Source organism: Mandrillus leucophaeus, unplaced genomic scaffold (assembly GCF_000951045.1).
Source record: "Mandrillus leucophaeus isolate KB7577 unplaced genomic scaffold, Mleu.le_1.0 Scaffold7, whole genome shotgun sequence".
NCBI classification, from domain to species: Eukaryota; Metazoa; Chordata; class Mammalia; order Primates; family Cercopithecidae; genus Mandrillus; species Mandrillus leucophaeus.
The window spans coordinates 807,649-823,300 of record NW_012107585.1 but is presented as its reverse complement, the minus strand read 5'-3'; the positions used below and the strand labels follow the sequence as shown (position 1 = coordinate 823,300).

Genomic DNA, 15,652 nt, shown 5'->3' with positions numbered 1-15,652 from the left:
TGGGAAGAACCTAGTGTACAGGAAATCTGTTTACTAATCTACAGCTCCTTCCTTTGGGGATCCGAGGTCTGTGCCACTTTGCATCTCCATGGGACAGTGTGCAACAGGAGACTGAGGTTTCAGAGTCAGCTTTGTGAATTTCTGTTTCTTATCTCCAGTCTTTATGATGAAATACACACTGCCTTTTCTTTCTTACTTGGTTTGAAATATGAAGCTCACATCTATGATTTTCCATAGTTTTAAAACACACATTCTTCATGTTCCTGGCCACTCTTATTTCAGCCACTTCAGTTTTGGGTTCTTTGGGAATATGAGAACAGTTCTCCATTCACTTGCTCTTTAAGGGGAGAAATGGCAGCTTATTTGGGGGAAAAAAAGAGTGTGGAGGTAGAGCAGCCTGCACTGGTGTGGCATTTTATGAGCAAGATGGGATCCGAGAGCAGGGGCGATGCATAGGAATGGCACATACTTCATGTGTGTAAGGGAGGTAGGAAGAGGGGACCAAGTGCTTTCCACTTCTCAGAGTAACATAATCCTCCACAGTGCTCCAGTTAGGTATAATGCTTTTGTTTGGAGGCAGTAAACATTAGAAAGAAAATGTATGCCAACTTTTCAGTCTCCGCTATTAGTGCAGCATCGTTTGGAGCACTTTACTCACACTCGTTGTGAGCTCTTTGGGTGTTCTAAGAACTATTTCTCTTCATTTCTGCTGCTGCTTGCCTTTCATGGAAATAACTAACCTACAGCAATAACCAAAACTCAGGTTTACCTCCACCCACCAGTGCTCTCCTCCAGAGCAGAGTACTCAAAGAATTGAACCTTGAGAAGGAGGAGAAAGGACAGGGCAGCTAACACTGCTGCCATCATGGAAAAGCACTCTAAGTGCCTAAATCTGGTGTAGGTAGATTAGACTGGATTAGTGCTGGACTCTCAAAGGTCACTTCAGACATGACATCAGCCTACAGAATAGTAGGCCTTTGTTCCTTTGTTAATGAAGTGTAATAGAAGTCGAGTAACATTCTCTTTATAGCAAGGAGGGGAACCTCTGTAAAGCCATAATTCCCTTTAGGGCCCAACCTTGGAAATTCAATTACCGGGCAGAACTGCTAAAAAGCTTAACTCTCCCATCAGTATGAATTTCTAAAGACTGTGTATGACTGTGATATTTGATTTCAGATTGGAGTATCCTCCTTGGAGAATGTTCACTACAGACAATCAGCAAAAAGCTCAAGGATGTGTGCCGGATGTGTGGAATCTCTGCCGCAGACTCTCCTTCTATCCTTAGTGCCTGCCTGGTTGCCATGGAGCCCCAGGGGTCCTTTGTAGTGATGCCAGGTAAATTTCTTCATGTCATTGTCATTAATTACATATCACATCAATTCAGTCCACTCAAACTTAAGTCCACAGACAAGCGTAGAATTGTCTTCATTATATTTCTATGAGAGAAGATTGTATTTGGGGCTTAAAGATGGAAAACGTTCGATCCCTTCCGTGGGGAGTGGTTTGTGATTTTATCATGTTTGTTGACCAAAGCTCGGAAGAAAGACTAAGTTCTGAGTATAATTGAGATCTCATAGAATCATGGCTAATGACTGTTACCTGACCCCAGTTTGTTGTTAGTATATGAAGATCACCCTCCAAAGAACTACTAAAGTAGACCCCAGCATGATGCATATTTGAATATCCTTTTGAAGACATGCATTTGGCAGAATCCCACAACAGCCTCGAAGGGATGTTTCTGTAGTCTCTCTGATATGGTTGAAGATGAATGGGAAGGCAGTTTAGCACAGTACCTGGTACACAGTAAGCTCTCAATAGATGTAGGTGTCATTTGTGGATGGCCAAAACATGTGACCACAGAATTTCTTAAGAATCTGGCTCGTTTTTTAAAACCAGCAACTAAGCGATTTTATACTTTTATAACCTATCTTTACCATCCAGATATTTCTTGAATCCAATGGGGGACCTTCCCCACTTATTCCTTATAAAAGTCAATAGTATTGTGGTGTGAGAATGGGGTTACTTGTCATCAATCCAGTGAGAGACAGATGTCCTCATTAGACCATAGGTTACCTCTGTTGCCTCTACCACTTGGGCAGTTACGTAACTTCTTTGTGCTTTTGTCCTCATCTATAAATGGGGATCATAGTTCCTACCTTCAAATGCTGTGGTGATCAAATGCGATAACTTGAATGAAGAGTTTAGCACAAATGCTGGCATGTAGTAAGCATTCAGTAAGTGTTACAACATATATTGATTTTTATGGTACTATTGCTATAGGATTGTTAACCATTTAGAACAGTACTTTATAAATTGTGAACAACCAGAGGAGGAAAGTAAGTAGGGGGTTTATTTTTAGAAATACTTCTTATGTAAGTAATTAAAACATTTAGTGGACTTGATCCAATTTTATCTTAACCTTTTCAATGTGAAATGAAACTTGGGTTATTATAGATAGCTGTGTGCTCTGAGTCAGTTTCTTTGAAGATATTTAAACAATTGGACTCAACTTTGAGTGTGTATTTATCATGGCATTTTCATCAGACTCATACCACTCCAGATCATTGATTGATATAATTCTTTTTATTTTTTTCTTTAAAGATGCTGTCACAATGGGCTCTGTTTTTGGCCGAAGTACTGCACTGAACATGCAGTCATCTCAGCTCAACACCCCTCAAGATGCTTCTTGTACACACATCTTGGTGTTCCCAACATCATCAACCATCCAGGTGGCTCCAGCCAACTACCCCAATGAAGATGGGTTTAGCCCCAACAATGGTGAGTAGAAGACCTGTATGGATAGTGCTCACCTTCGTGCAGGGCAGAGCTGGATTATGGAATCACTGGGCTGCCCTGCCACATGGCTTTTCTGTATTGTAATAAACAACCCAGGAACTATAAAGAGGGGATAGATGGTTTGAGAATCTTTTTGGTCTTAAAGCTTTAATTTATCTGCACAATTACCAAAACCAAATAAATATTTTCCTCTTTTGGGCAATTGACTTTCTTCTGTTTTTCATTAAAGGCAAAAAATAATATCTGTGTGGCAGTGTTCTGTACTTGGGTGCCACTCTTTCAGTAAATATTTGAAGATGTGATTTGAAATGTTTGAAGTACTAAGCAATATGAAGAGAGCACCTTCCTTTAGCTAGTTGATGGGAATCTAATTTGCTGTAGAGAAACTCCTTATTTGATTATTCTTAATGGAAATTTTTGAGTATCTGTTAAGGCATCTGTTTTAAAAAATGATCACTTATAAACTATAAAATGCTCAATACTGTGCATCCATTTGCATTGTTTTTGAAGAAATTGTAACACCTACCAGTGTTTACGTATGGTAAAGGGGATGGGGAAAAGGATACCAAATTTTATGTCTGGTATGATTACAACGGATTAACAAATATATGAGAAAATAAAAGAATCATAGAAAAAAAAGGTCATGGTGATTGCGTTCTAGGTGATGGTTTTCACTTTTTATACTTTTCTTTAGAAATTTTCTGCTGTGGATGTACCTTACTTTTATAGTGTCGGGGAGGATTTCTTAATGAAAACATTGAGCCAGGTGCACCCCATGCCTGTAATCCTAGCACTTTGGGAGGCCGAGGCAGGCGGATCACTTGAGGTCAGGAGTTTGAGACTAGCCTGGCCAACATGGTGAAACCCCATCTCTATGAAAAATACAAAAATTAGCCAGAAATCACTTGAACCCAGGAGGCGGAGGTTGCAGTGACCTGAGATCGTGCCACTGCACTCCAGCCTGGGCAAAAGAGTGAGACTCCACCTCAAAAAAAAAAAAAAAAAAGGGGGGGGGGGGGAGAGAGAGAGAGAAAACATTGTGCTTTGATTTGCTTTTGGAATAGGTCTCCATTTTCAGGGCAAGTTCACACCCATTAACATGCATTCATTCAGCCTCTGGTGTTTTAGATGCTAATTGGATACATTGATGGAGTCTACTGTGTTTTTGAATGGTGTCAACTTTAATGATTAAATTGCTGCTTTAGCTCTTTAGCCATGTTTTTATGTGCCTTTGGAGGCTATGTAGAGTGTTGGTTTTTATGTTACATTCTTGATTGCATTCTGTTAATACTTTACATAAGGAGATCATTGGAGAGAGCACAAAGCGAGAGAATAATTTGTAATAGCTTGCCCTCAGTAGGTCCTCCTGCATCTCAGTTCTTAACTGTGTGTGTCCAGAATAGCCATATGCCAACAAAACATGACATAGGTTCAGTTGGATTATTATGATAATTGATATGGACTATCTTTTTAATTTTTGTGCTTTTTTCCCCCCTCTTCCCTCTAGATGATATGTTTGTTGACCTTCCATTCCCAGATGATATGGACAATGATATTGGCATATTAATGACTGGGAACCTCCATTCCTCTCCCAACTCCTCCCCAGTACCCTCCCCAGGCTCTCCTTCTGGAATTGGTGTGGGCTCTCACTTCCAGCATAGTCGGGTAAGGATGATTTGGAGTACATTGTTTAAGACAACCACAGCCTTCAGGAAGATAATTCGCTTGACATCCGATCATCTTGTTCCTACACGCACAGTTCTTGATGGTCTGGGTCCTTGGTACAAGTGAAATAAGTGTGGGAAACTGACTGTAGTTCCATTTTGAATACAAGGCAGGAATTTGAAATAAATGTGTTATCATTTCTGATGAATAAGTTTTATCAGAAGACTAGTCCTGTTACAGATGCAAGGGTTTTTTATGCATTGTTTTCTTAGCAAAAATTAGTTCTAGTTGCTTGCTGCTTCCCAGTTGTTTTTTTTTCAATGTTATTTTTTGCCAAAATAGTGGCTTTTAAGAGATCAGTACAACAACCGTACTTATTCAACAGTAACTGTGCTGATTGAAGAACAAGTTGTTGGTGATGGCTTGTTCTGAAAGGAGCCTGCCATGCTCTTTGCGTGTCCTGGCTTAGTCATTTTGCAGCCGCCTTCTTTCTAGCTGACCCACAGGAATGGCAAGAGCCGCCAGGAGATTGATTTTACAGGTATGTCCAGGTTAATGCCAGAGTATTAAGGAAAAAACCAGAGCTTACAACTGGTTTCATCTTTAAATATCTCAGGGATATTGGAGGTGAATGAACAGAAGATTTAAGAGTTAGAGGGTTCTGCCACAGCTTGTGGTAACTTTGCTTCAGTTAGATGATTCCTGCTGCATCACTGTATTGTACTGTTTATTTAAAATGTTATGAGATTGAGGGGTTAAGACTTAGAAAAATAGCTATAAGACTGAACAAGCATAAGCAACCCTGCTCACACTCATTTATTTAGACACAAAGATGGATATAAAGGACTAAAGTTTTCACTGGGGGGACTTTTATTCCCAGCACTGAATTTATTAGACGATGGAGAAAAAGAAGGTTTCTAACTTAGATTAGTCACAGAGCAAGTGAGACCAGAGGAGGGCATCTCAGAGTGTTCCCATGTTATACCTGCCGCTGTTACCTTCTTCTAGAAGGAAGGGGTTTTAAGTCTGTTTCCTTTGCAGTTACTTACCAGTTAATGACAATTTGTTCATGGGAAATGGTTGTGATAGGAACAAAAACCACAAATTTTACATTGCCTATTTTTTTAAAGTTAGGTTTAATTTGAATTCTGTAGGCAAATAGCATAGTAGCTAAGAATGCATGCCCCAGAGTCTGTTAAAGACAATTCTGAATTGCAGGTCTGGGCCTGCGGGCTTTGTGACCTTGGACAACCTAACTTCACCTCTTTTAGCCTGAGTTACCTTATCTGTGAAGTGGAATAATAGCAACTACGTCCCAGTACCTGTTGTTGTAATTCAGTTTATGCATTAACAAAGAATTGGTCATTAAAGTGTAATGTTAGCTGTGTAAGAAACAGAGGTATGCTGTGTTTCTCCCTTTTTTTGGAGCCTTAAGCACTAAAGTCTTTAATTCAGTGTCATGATTTAGACAGTGCTGTTCTGAAGCTAGCCAGGTGGCCTTTTTCAATCCTGAGCAGCTGCAGCCAGGTGACCTCCAAGAGGCTTTAAGCATTTCCTTTTTCTGAAGCATTAAACGTTCTTTGATATCCAGTTAAGACATTATAGCAGGGAAAAGAATGCCTTCAAAGTGGCAGTAAATTTTTTATTTTTTAATCAACTCAGAATTGATACAGTTTGATGTAGTAGTTGCAGATTATTTTTTCCTTCTAAACAGAAGGCTTTTTTTTTTTTTTTTTTGAGATGGAGTCTCACTCTGTTGCTCAAGCTAGAGTGCAATGGCGTGATCTTGGCTCACTGCAACCTCCGCCTCCTGGGTTCAAGGGATTCTCCTTCCTCAGCCTCCTGAGTAGCTGAGATTACAGGCATGCACTACTATGCCTGGCTAATTTTTGTACTTTTAGTAGAGTTGGGGTTTCACCGTGTTCACCAGGCAGGTCTCAAAATTCTGACCTCAAGTGATCTGCCCGCCTCAGCCTCCCAAAGTGCTGGGATTACAGGTGCGAGCCACCACACCCAGCCTAAACAGAGCCTTTTAAAAACAAATGGCTTACTTATTGCTTACATGAAAGGTACATTTTCAGTTGTTGAAGCTAGCTAAAAGAATTACAGATAAGAAAAATGTCAGTTGCAGCAAAACATAGTGAGCCTCTTCCAGGAGTCTCTTATTAAGGGGAATGCTGCAGATGGAAAATGGCTTCTCTGTGAGCAGATCTTGCACTACTGGCAGCTCAGGAACATTTGTGCTGTGCACGTACTGGTGTCACATTGTCCTGGTCAAGCTGGTGAGCTCGTGTGTCTGTGGTTGGTTGCTGGTGAAAGAGCACCTGCGTATGGTAGAAACTTCTGCTGTCAGAGATTGTAATCTTTCCATTTTAGTTTGTTACATCACGATGCCATGGAATTGATCTTCCATCCCATAGAAAAGAAACCCAAGCAAATAAATCCGTACTTAGTTGACTGAGGCTGTCAGCTTTGCTGGCATCTTCTCTATGTGTGCAGCAAAGACAGTGCCGGCCCTGCTTTCCTTTCTCAGCCACCTGTGGCTTTCTGTGAGATGCTGCCACAAAGGGGATCACTCACTGCAGTGTGCAGAGTGAACTGACGAAAGTTTGTTTTTCGAGGTTTAAGATAAATGTTGATCATGCTTTTGGGATTTTTGTTTTTCAGAGCCAGGGTGAGCGTCTTCTTTCTAGAGAAGCACCAGAGGAACTAAAGCAGCAGCCCCTGGCCCTTGGGTATTTTGTATCAACTGCCAAAGCTGAGAATCTTCCCCAGTGGTTTTGGTCATCGTGTCCCCAGGCTCAAAACCAGTGCCCTCTCTTCTTAAAGGTTGGTTTGGTATCATATTAGAAGTTTGCAAGGAATGAGTGATTTATGCTTAAATTTAATTTTGGTTAGAAATTTCAGTTTTAGGCATCATAATCTTATTCTGTTCCTTTTTTCTCTTGTATCTACTTACACTCTGAGGAAATTTTACAGTTGTAGGTGGAGAGTAGAATTTAGGAGGACCCAAAAGCATGTCACAAAGAAATGAATCACAGTAGCCCAAGGAGGAGACAGTGGGGCCCAGAGGGTAAATCTAGGGTGGATACATGGGGTTCAGTGTAATGGTCTTTCTCCAAGTCTATATTGCGTCACTATCAGTAAAGTTAAGCCTGCGTCGAGGGTATAGTAACCAGCCGTCCTCTTCCTCCCCTGCCATGGACTCCTCTCATTCTTCATTAGAGCAGGGTAAGAGTCGGCTAAAAACATCACACATTTGCACTTCCTCCTTCCTTTATATTTCTTGGAACCTTTTAATCCCAATTTTAAAGGTTCAAAACAAAAGATCCCCTATTTGCAGTTTGTGTTAAAAACAGCAATACCTAGAATGAAATCCATTTCTTGCCCACAGATTGGCAAAAATACAAAGATTTGGCAACATACTGTGTTGGCACAGATGTGGGGAGCAGGCCCTGGTGTTGGTGGAATTGCTGAATAATACAGCCCTACACACTACCCTTTTAGGGCAGCATTCCCACCTCTAAGGAAGAGCCCAAAGGTTCTTCGCCAAAACAGAAAATGACGTATGTCCGAGACTAGAAAGAACCTAAGTGTCATCAGTGATGGACTGATTGAATCAACTGTGGCACATCCAGACAGTGAAATGTTAATCATTTGCAACAAAATGGAGAATATTTCTGTGTAATCATTCTGTGGAGTAGCGATTACCGTGGAGTAATCTGTAAGATATGCGTATTCACACACATATACACACACACAGCTGATTATATTTTCAAAAACAAATGATGGAAGTCAAACCAAAAACTTAGTGAAGCAATGTTCTTTTCCTAATGACTTAACATACTATTATAAAATCAAAGAAGGTTTATAAAAATGCATGTGTTCTGTATTTTGAACTAGAATTATCAGTATGAGCGTAGATTTATTTTTCCTCTCTAAAAAAGTTTGCACATTTTTTTAGCTCTGTCTGCTGAAAAAGCTTAGCAGCAATAAACACCTCTGTTGCCACAACTGTGGTTCCTACACACTGTTGTCACTTAAAGGTACTATGGTTCTTTGAAGATGACTGATTCCAGGTATGAAGCAGGAAATGTTCCCAATGAACCTAGGGCATTTTGTCACACCTAAAAGCAAGAAAGTTACCAAAGATCATGATGGTCCATCAGGGCCTCAGGAGCCATCTTAGAGGGCAGCTCGATTGTCCAGGGCTAGGATGGGACCGTGTGATCATTAAAACAAATGATGACAGTGATAGAATGAAACAAATCCTTGGTTCATAATTGTGTTGGAAAACAAAAAATCAGTCATTTTTAACTGCTAGAGCATCAACTCAGTCTGAAAATAAAAAATAAAGAGAAAGCATTTATATATTGCCTCTCGTTTACATATAAAGTAATACCAAAACCATTGGGTGAAAACTTGATGAGGAACTTTATGATGGGTGTAGTACGCTGGTACCACCTGAACCCAGTGATGAATCATGTTACTTCAGGTGGGACAGTAGACATTTCGTGCCTTTAATCATTTGTCACGTACAGATCATGTTGGCTCATGATTTTAGTAAACCAAATATAAAAAGACATTTTTGAGATAATAAGGGAACATTATCTTATTATCCTGCCGATGGGGTGATTGGGGTGATAATATTAAGGAATCATTGTGAATTTTTATTGTGTGATAATTACTGTTATGTTTAAAGGTCCTTATGTGAGATATCTCTGACTTTTTACAAGCAAAATGATACAATATTTGTTTTATGGGTTTTTTGGTTTGTTTTTTGTTTGGTTTTTTTTTTTGGAGACAGAGTCTTGCTCTGTTGCCCAGGCTGGAGTGCAGTGTTGCAATCACAACTCACTGCATCCTCATCCTCCCAGGCTCAAGCAATCTTCCAGCTTCAGCCTTCCGAGTAGCTGGGACTACAGGCACAAACCACCATGCCCAGCTATTTTTTTTTAAAATGTTTTGTAGAGATGGTAATATTTGTGTTTTGTTTAAAATAATTCAGAAGAATGAAAACAAAAAAGTGGTGAATATTGATAATTGTTACATCTTGGTGATATCAATTCATGGGACCTTATAATATATTAGAGTATTTTTGTGTGTGCTAGACTATTTCCATTGAAGAAACAAGATACAGTAGACCAAAAAAGCCCAAAAAGTTTGCCTCCCCCCACCAACCCTAGGATGAGAAGTTACTTGGGATTACCTTGGGGGTTACTGAGCAGGTTAAAATTTATAGACTCATAGAAACTCTGACTTCTAAGGACTTTTGGGAGCATCTGCTTCTGGCAGACATGGCCTCCCTCACTTCTGCACTGTGATTGTCTAGACCAGAGAGGTAACTCCCTTTGTTTTTTCACCAGGCTTCGCTGCATCACCACATTTCAGTAGCACAGACAGACGAACTTCTGCCTGCCAGGAATTCTCAGCGGGTTCCACACCCTCTTGACTCCAAAACTACGTCTGATGTTTTAAGGTAGATACCAACCTAGGCATCATAGCAGTGCAGTTTGAAATGATATTCCTTTACTGTTGTCTTTGCAAGGTGTTTTAATCTAAGTGTGGTATTCATAGAAAAGAAGCTGCCGTTTGTGCAGTGAAACAGTATCTGATGAGTCAGTGAGAGCTGCAGTCCCCCATAGCTGCATGGGACAGGGAGTGTGACACATTGGATTCAGTTAGGCAGTGATATGCATTTATAATTGCCTTTGCTTCCCGTTCAGAGCAAGCACTTCACGGTGATGAAGAGAGGTCAGATCTCGGGGGTGGATAGTTAGAAGACAGTATCTGGAACTTTTAAAGCACCTCACATTGAAAATACTTCTTATGCTTCCTGTTTCTTTTTTCTTTTTTGAGACGGAGTCTCGCTCTGTCACCCAGGCTGGAGTGCAGTGGCGCGATCTCAGCTCACTGCAAGCTCTGCCTCCCAGGTTCATGCCATTCTCCTGCCTCAGCCTGGGTGACAGCTTTTTTTTGTATTTTTAGTAGAGACAGGGTTTCACCATGTTAGCCAGGATGGTCTCGATCTCCTGACCTCATGATCCACCCACCTCAGCCTCCCAAAGTGTTGGGATTACAGATGTGAGCTACCGATTATGTTTTTTTTTTTAAATGAACTAGAACATAAATGACATAGTAGGGAAATGCATCCCAGAAATGGGTATTAATCAAACCACAGACATTCTTCATCTACCTTGAGAAAAGATACAGGGCTTTTCTAATGTTTTATAACTCTTAAATGGTTAGGAAATGATAAGAAACTGTACATTATAGATTAATGTATAATTATAGTTATGGATAAAAATAACCTGATCAACATAAATTTGGCTTCCAGGCCCCCTAGAGCAAGGGTCCCCAACCCCTGTCCATGCCTTGTTAGGAACCAGGCCGCACAGCGTGCGGTAAGTGGCAGGCGAGCGAGCATTACAACCTGTGCTCTGCCTCCTGTCAGGCAACGGCATTAGATTCTCATAGGGGCACAAACCCTATTGTGAACCGCACATGCAAAGGATCTAGGTTGTGCACTCCTTATGAGACTCTTAATGCCTGATGATTTAAGGTGGAATAGTTTCATCCTGAAACCATTCCCCACCACGTGGAAAAATTGTCTTCCACAAAACCGGTCCCTGGTGCCAAAAAAGGTTGGAGACTGCTGCCCTAGAGGAACACTGCCCAATAGAAATATAATGTGAACCTCAAATCTAATTAAAATTTTTCTACTAGCCACATTAAAATAGTAAAAAGAAACTGATGAATTTTAATAATATGTTTTATTTAACTCAATATATTCAAAGTGTTATTTCAACATGTACCAATATAAAAATATTCATGAAATGTTTACATACTTTTCTTTTTTTCTTTTTCTTTTTTTTGGAGATGGAGTCCTGTTCTGTCACCCAGGCTAGAGTGCAGTGGCATGATCTCACTGCAACCTCCGCCTACAGGCTCAAGCGATTCTCCTGCCTCAACCTCCCAAGTAGCTGGGATTACAGGCATGCACCACCACGCCTGACTAATTTTTGTATTTTTAATAGAGATGGGGTTTCACCATGTTGGCCACCTGGTCTTGAACTCCTGACCTCAGGTGATCCACTGACCTCAGCCTCCACAGTTGCTGGGATTACAGGCGTGAGCCACTGCACCTGGCCTCTAAGTGTTTGGGCTCCAGTGCCTACTTTTACCTGCAGTCCACGCAAGTTCTGACTGGCCTCACTGGCAGAGCTCGGTGGCCATGTGTGGCTGGTGGCTACTGTACTGGATAGTCCATGTCTAGAAGGAAGGAGGAACATGAGACAAGGATGAGGGAAAGAGCCTGGGGCAGGTTAAAGGATGCCTTTGAGACCTCCTTCCTGCTAAGATCTGGAATGTGTTAGAATCTGAGAACCAGCCTGCCCCTCTTGAGGCTCATGCCCCTGCTCTGTGTGTTCTCTTTGGCAGGTTTGTTTTGGAGCAGTACAACGCTCTGTCCTGGCTCACGTGCAATCCGGCCACCCAGGACCGTACTTCCTGCCTTCCCGTCCACTTTGTGGTGCTCACTCAGTTGTACAATGCCATCATGAATATACTTTAATTGGAAAAGCACTTGTTCTCTCTGGCTCAGTTCCTTCTCCCTGCAACCTCAGTCCAAGGAACCTGCTACACTCTGCAAATAACCCACATCCTTTTCTTCAGACCACTCTCCACAGTCCTGCACTGTGATTCCTTCTCAGCAGGCACATGTCAATTCTGCAGTGTTCATTACCAGAGTGACTCCTTGACACTTCTCTCATGGACCTGGAAACTTCCATACGTGGTGACTTTCAGCCAGTGCGGTGGTGTATGTAGCCCCCAACCACTGGTCCCAGGAAGTGGTGGTTGTTGGTGGCTTTTCAGCGGGAAACAGAAGAGACAGTGTCCTTTTGCACAAGAGTCTGTGTTTTCAGCCTCTGTATACAATTGAGGGCAGTCTAGCCCTTTGGATGAAATCCTCTAGTTACTGGTGTATGGCCTGTGGGTTACCTGAACTCCATAATCTGGGACTTTTTAAAAATAAGAACCAGCTCAAGTACGGTTTCATACTGGGGTTCCTGTCTCCCTAGTGCTCCCATCCAGATTGGCATGAGTGCTTCGGTTGACTTCACACCTGTGTGTGGATGCAGAAGGTCTGGAGACAGCTTCCTTTTGTTTATTTATTTTAATTTGTTTTGTCATATGGTTTTTGTGACTTTGTTTTTTTAATTCACGAGGACCAGGTACAGTAGCTGAAACCCAATTCAGATCCACCATAGGATTCTTTGACTACATACCTCTGTCCTAGAAGCCGGAAAAGGAGTAAAAACACATTGGGGAGATCATGCCTAAAAGTAATATATTCAAAACCACCCAGCAGTAGGTTTTGTTAACAACAAACTGAGTTTTAAAAGTTCTGCCATGTTAAGTGGCCAGCATTTCATGAAGGATAACATTTTTATACAGAAGGCAGTCAAGCTCAACTCAGAGCCATGGAGGCAAGTACCTTAATTAGTTTTATATAGTCACAACGGAAATATATTTTCTAGTGAATTCTTATCGAAAGCCAGGTCTCTCCTCTCATTAGATCAAAAGGGACTTATGTACATACAACAATTGAAAGTGTTTGCTCATGAAATCAGTTATAAATATGGTGAATTTTTTCTGGACCATAGGAATATTATTTCAAAGAAATATTACAACTTAACCATTAAATTAGTACTTGAAGTTGAGCCTTTGTGGTGGGACTTTTTAAAAAATGCCTTTTTAAAGCATTAATGGCTAATTGAAGTATTTTATGACTCCTCATTCCTGGCCCAGAGGGTTGTCTTTGAAACCCTGTTTCTAACCCTTGTGTTGTGTGTTTCTGTCTGAGGGCAGTGGGTGTGTACTGGCCTCCCGGGAGCCACTGTGACCAGGCCTTTGAGCTCTTGTCATCTGTGGAGAGAATCATGCAAATTTTAAAAGTTCTTCCAAGAGACTTCCATGTCCTGGTTATTAACAAAAAAGGAAAAATGTAATAATTGATATGATTTTGTAAAAGTATTTTTCTTGAAATAATCTAAAGTTTAAAACATTATATTAAAAAAAAAAAAAGTTGTGTGGTGGGAATGTGAAAGCAGAGAAATAACTTGTAAATGGATAATTTTCTTCTCTGTACCACCAGTTGAAGGGGGGGTTGACTTTCGCAATGTATAGGATAAAAAATCTGATATATCAAACCATTTGTATCTAATGTGTACAGTGTAAAATTGACTTTAAAAATATTGCAGTGCTATTTTTTCTTAATCAGAAAGGAAAATTCTCAAGGCCTTTTGAAGAGCATAAGAAGATGAAGATTGTAAACTTGTATAAAATTATCTTGGTGAGAAGACAAATTGTAAAGTAGATATTTGTAATCTTTTACCACTTTGGGGTTGCTTTTTTCCCGGAATTCATCAGAACTTTGAATTTTTTTTTAAATGGGCTGTTTTTAATGCAGGGGCTTTTCTTCCCTAGAAACCCAATTCTAAGCAGAAAAAGAAAAAAAACATAAAAAATAAAAAACCCCTACAAAAAACTTAAAAAAAAAAAATGGCAGCAAAGGGTAGTTTTCATCTGGTGTCTTTTATTTAAGTTTTTTAAGTTAAGAAAAGCTGGTGACATATTTATACGTTTTTGTGCAAAAATAAATGAATGGCAATAGATTTTAAAAAATCTTATTATGTACTTCTGTGTGAAAAAGTCTGTATAATATTTCCCTTAAATATGCATTATTTTACTTGTGAGTTTTTTACTGAATTAATCTGAAATGTACAAGCCCTGGATTTGCTACAGAGTGAGAAGTTATTTTATTTTTTTTTATTTTTAATTTTGGAAATTCTGCAGAAATCAGAACTCTTACCATGGTTTGAACCAAAAAAAGAAAGCGGGGAGAGAAGGATAGGATTGTCCAGCAAGCTTGTATGGATATTTCAGAACCTTTTTTAAATGTAAAAGCTGTACATTTCTGGGAAGTTCTGAATTTCTTTTGTTTCCTTTTTTCCTTCAAGCATTTTGCAGTGAGCTTCTTTTATATATAGCAAACAATTTGAAAGAATACAAAAATATGTGAAGTTCATTTAAAAAAATAACTACAGTATAGCGCTGGTACAGTACACTAAAAGACTTTGATAAAAAGAAACAATAATAAAAGGCCTCCATTTTAAATGTCATTCATATATACCTTGTGGATGAGAGCTATATACTTTTACACACTTTTTTAGAGGAATAAATTATTGAATTACTGAAACTTTGAGTGGCTTTTTTCCCTTCCCCTCCTGCCTTTGTATAAAATTATCTACACCTGCTCAAGAGGTGTGTGTATATGGATCGAATAGCCCTAGATTAGTAGCCAGGCTCTACCTTCCAGTCAGTGAAATGGATGTAGAATTTTACCGCCCTGGTCACCCCCAGCAGCTGTTCTGAAATTGTATTCTTAGACTCCAGGGCGCAAGTACATTCCCGGATCAGTTTTTAGATGCTCACACACACAACACTGAATCAACTGTTGTGAGTTGATGAGATCTAATGGTGTCTCTCAGCTGTAAGATTGTGGTCAATCCTAGCACAAATGACAAGTCTGTCTTTATATTCCACTGCCTTTCTCTTCACAGCCTCAGCCAGTTTCTTTTTGATGTCTCTTAGAAATGACAGATACATCTCTCTTTGCTGTTTTCCTGATTTGCAGGCTGGTAACGGGGGTTTGGCATCTGATACACCACACACAAGTCCCTGTTGGCTGCACACTATCTACCATGCTGTTCCCTTCTTGGGTCCATCAGCTAGGAAAAGCCACATGTTCTAGCGAGAGTTGCGAGGGTATATTTTGTATACTGCCCTTGCAAAATCTCTCATTAAAATGGTTAAACCCCAGGACTTGGCAGGGCTTACAATAAACATTTGAATAATTGGAAAGGCCTTGCTTTTAATCTCCCTTCATCATTTTAGAAATATACGTTGTTCTGAACCTAACATTATCAGAATCCGGAGATAAAGCTATTGAGACAACTCAGCCTTCTGTTATTTCATCTGCAAATGAGGGATGAGGATGATTCCATGAGAAATGCTTTGCAAACTGAACGGCTTGTATCCATGTTACAGCTGCACTGTTGAAGAAAGGCTGAGAAAAGTGAGGCTAACTCTTTGGTTAAAAGGTAATAGTGATCTCATCCAGTTACTG

The 15,652-nt window shown here is 40.1% G+C and overlaps 1 protein-coding gene across 1 annotated transcript in view; it reads left to right on the top strand.

Moving 5' to 3' along the window:
- Positions 1-14,722, top strand: part of MED13L (mediator complex subunit 13-like) — a 324,163-nt gene extending 309,441 nt beyond the window's left edge. Inside the window, exons 26-31 of the mRNA XM_011964393.1 lie at positions 1,177-1,335; positions 2,602-2,778; positions 4,304-4,461; positions 7,129-7,290; positions 9,828-9,940; positions 11,902-14,722. Of these exons, the coding sequence (XP_011819783.1) occupies positions 1,177-1,335; positions 2,602-2,778; positions 4,304-4,461; positions 7,129-7,290; positions 9,828-9,940; positions 11,902-12,034 (902 nt within the window). The 3' untranslated portion in view covers positions 12,035-14,722. The remainder of the gene's footprint in view (positions 1-1,176; positions 1,336-2,601; positions 2,779-4,303; positions 4,462-7,128; positions 7,291-9,827; positions 9,941-11,901) is intronic.
- The last annotated feature ends 930 nt before the right edge of the window (positions 14,723-15,652 follow it).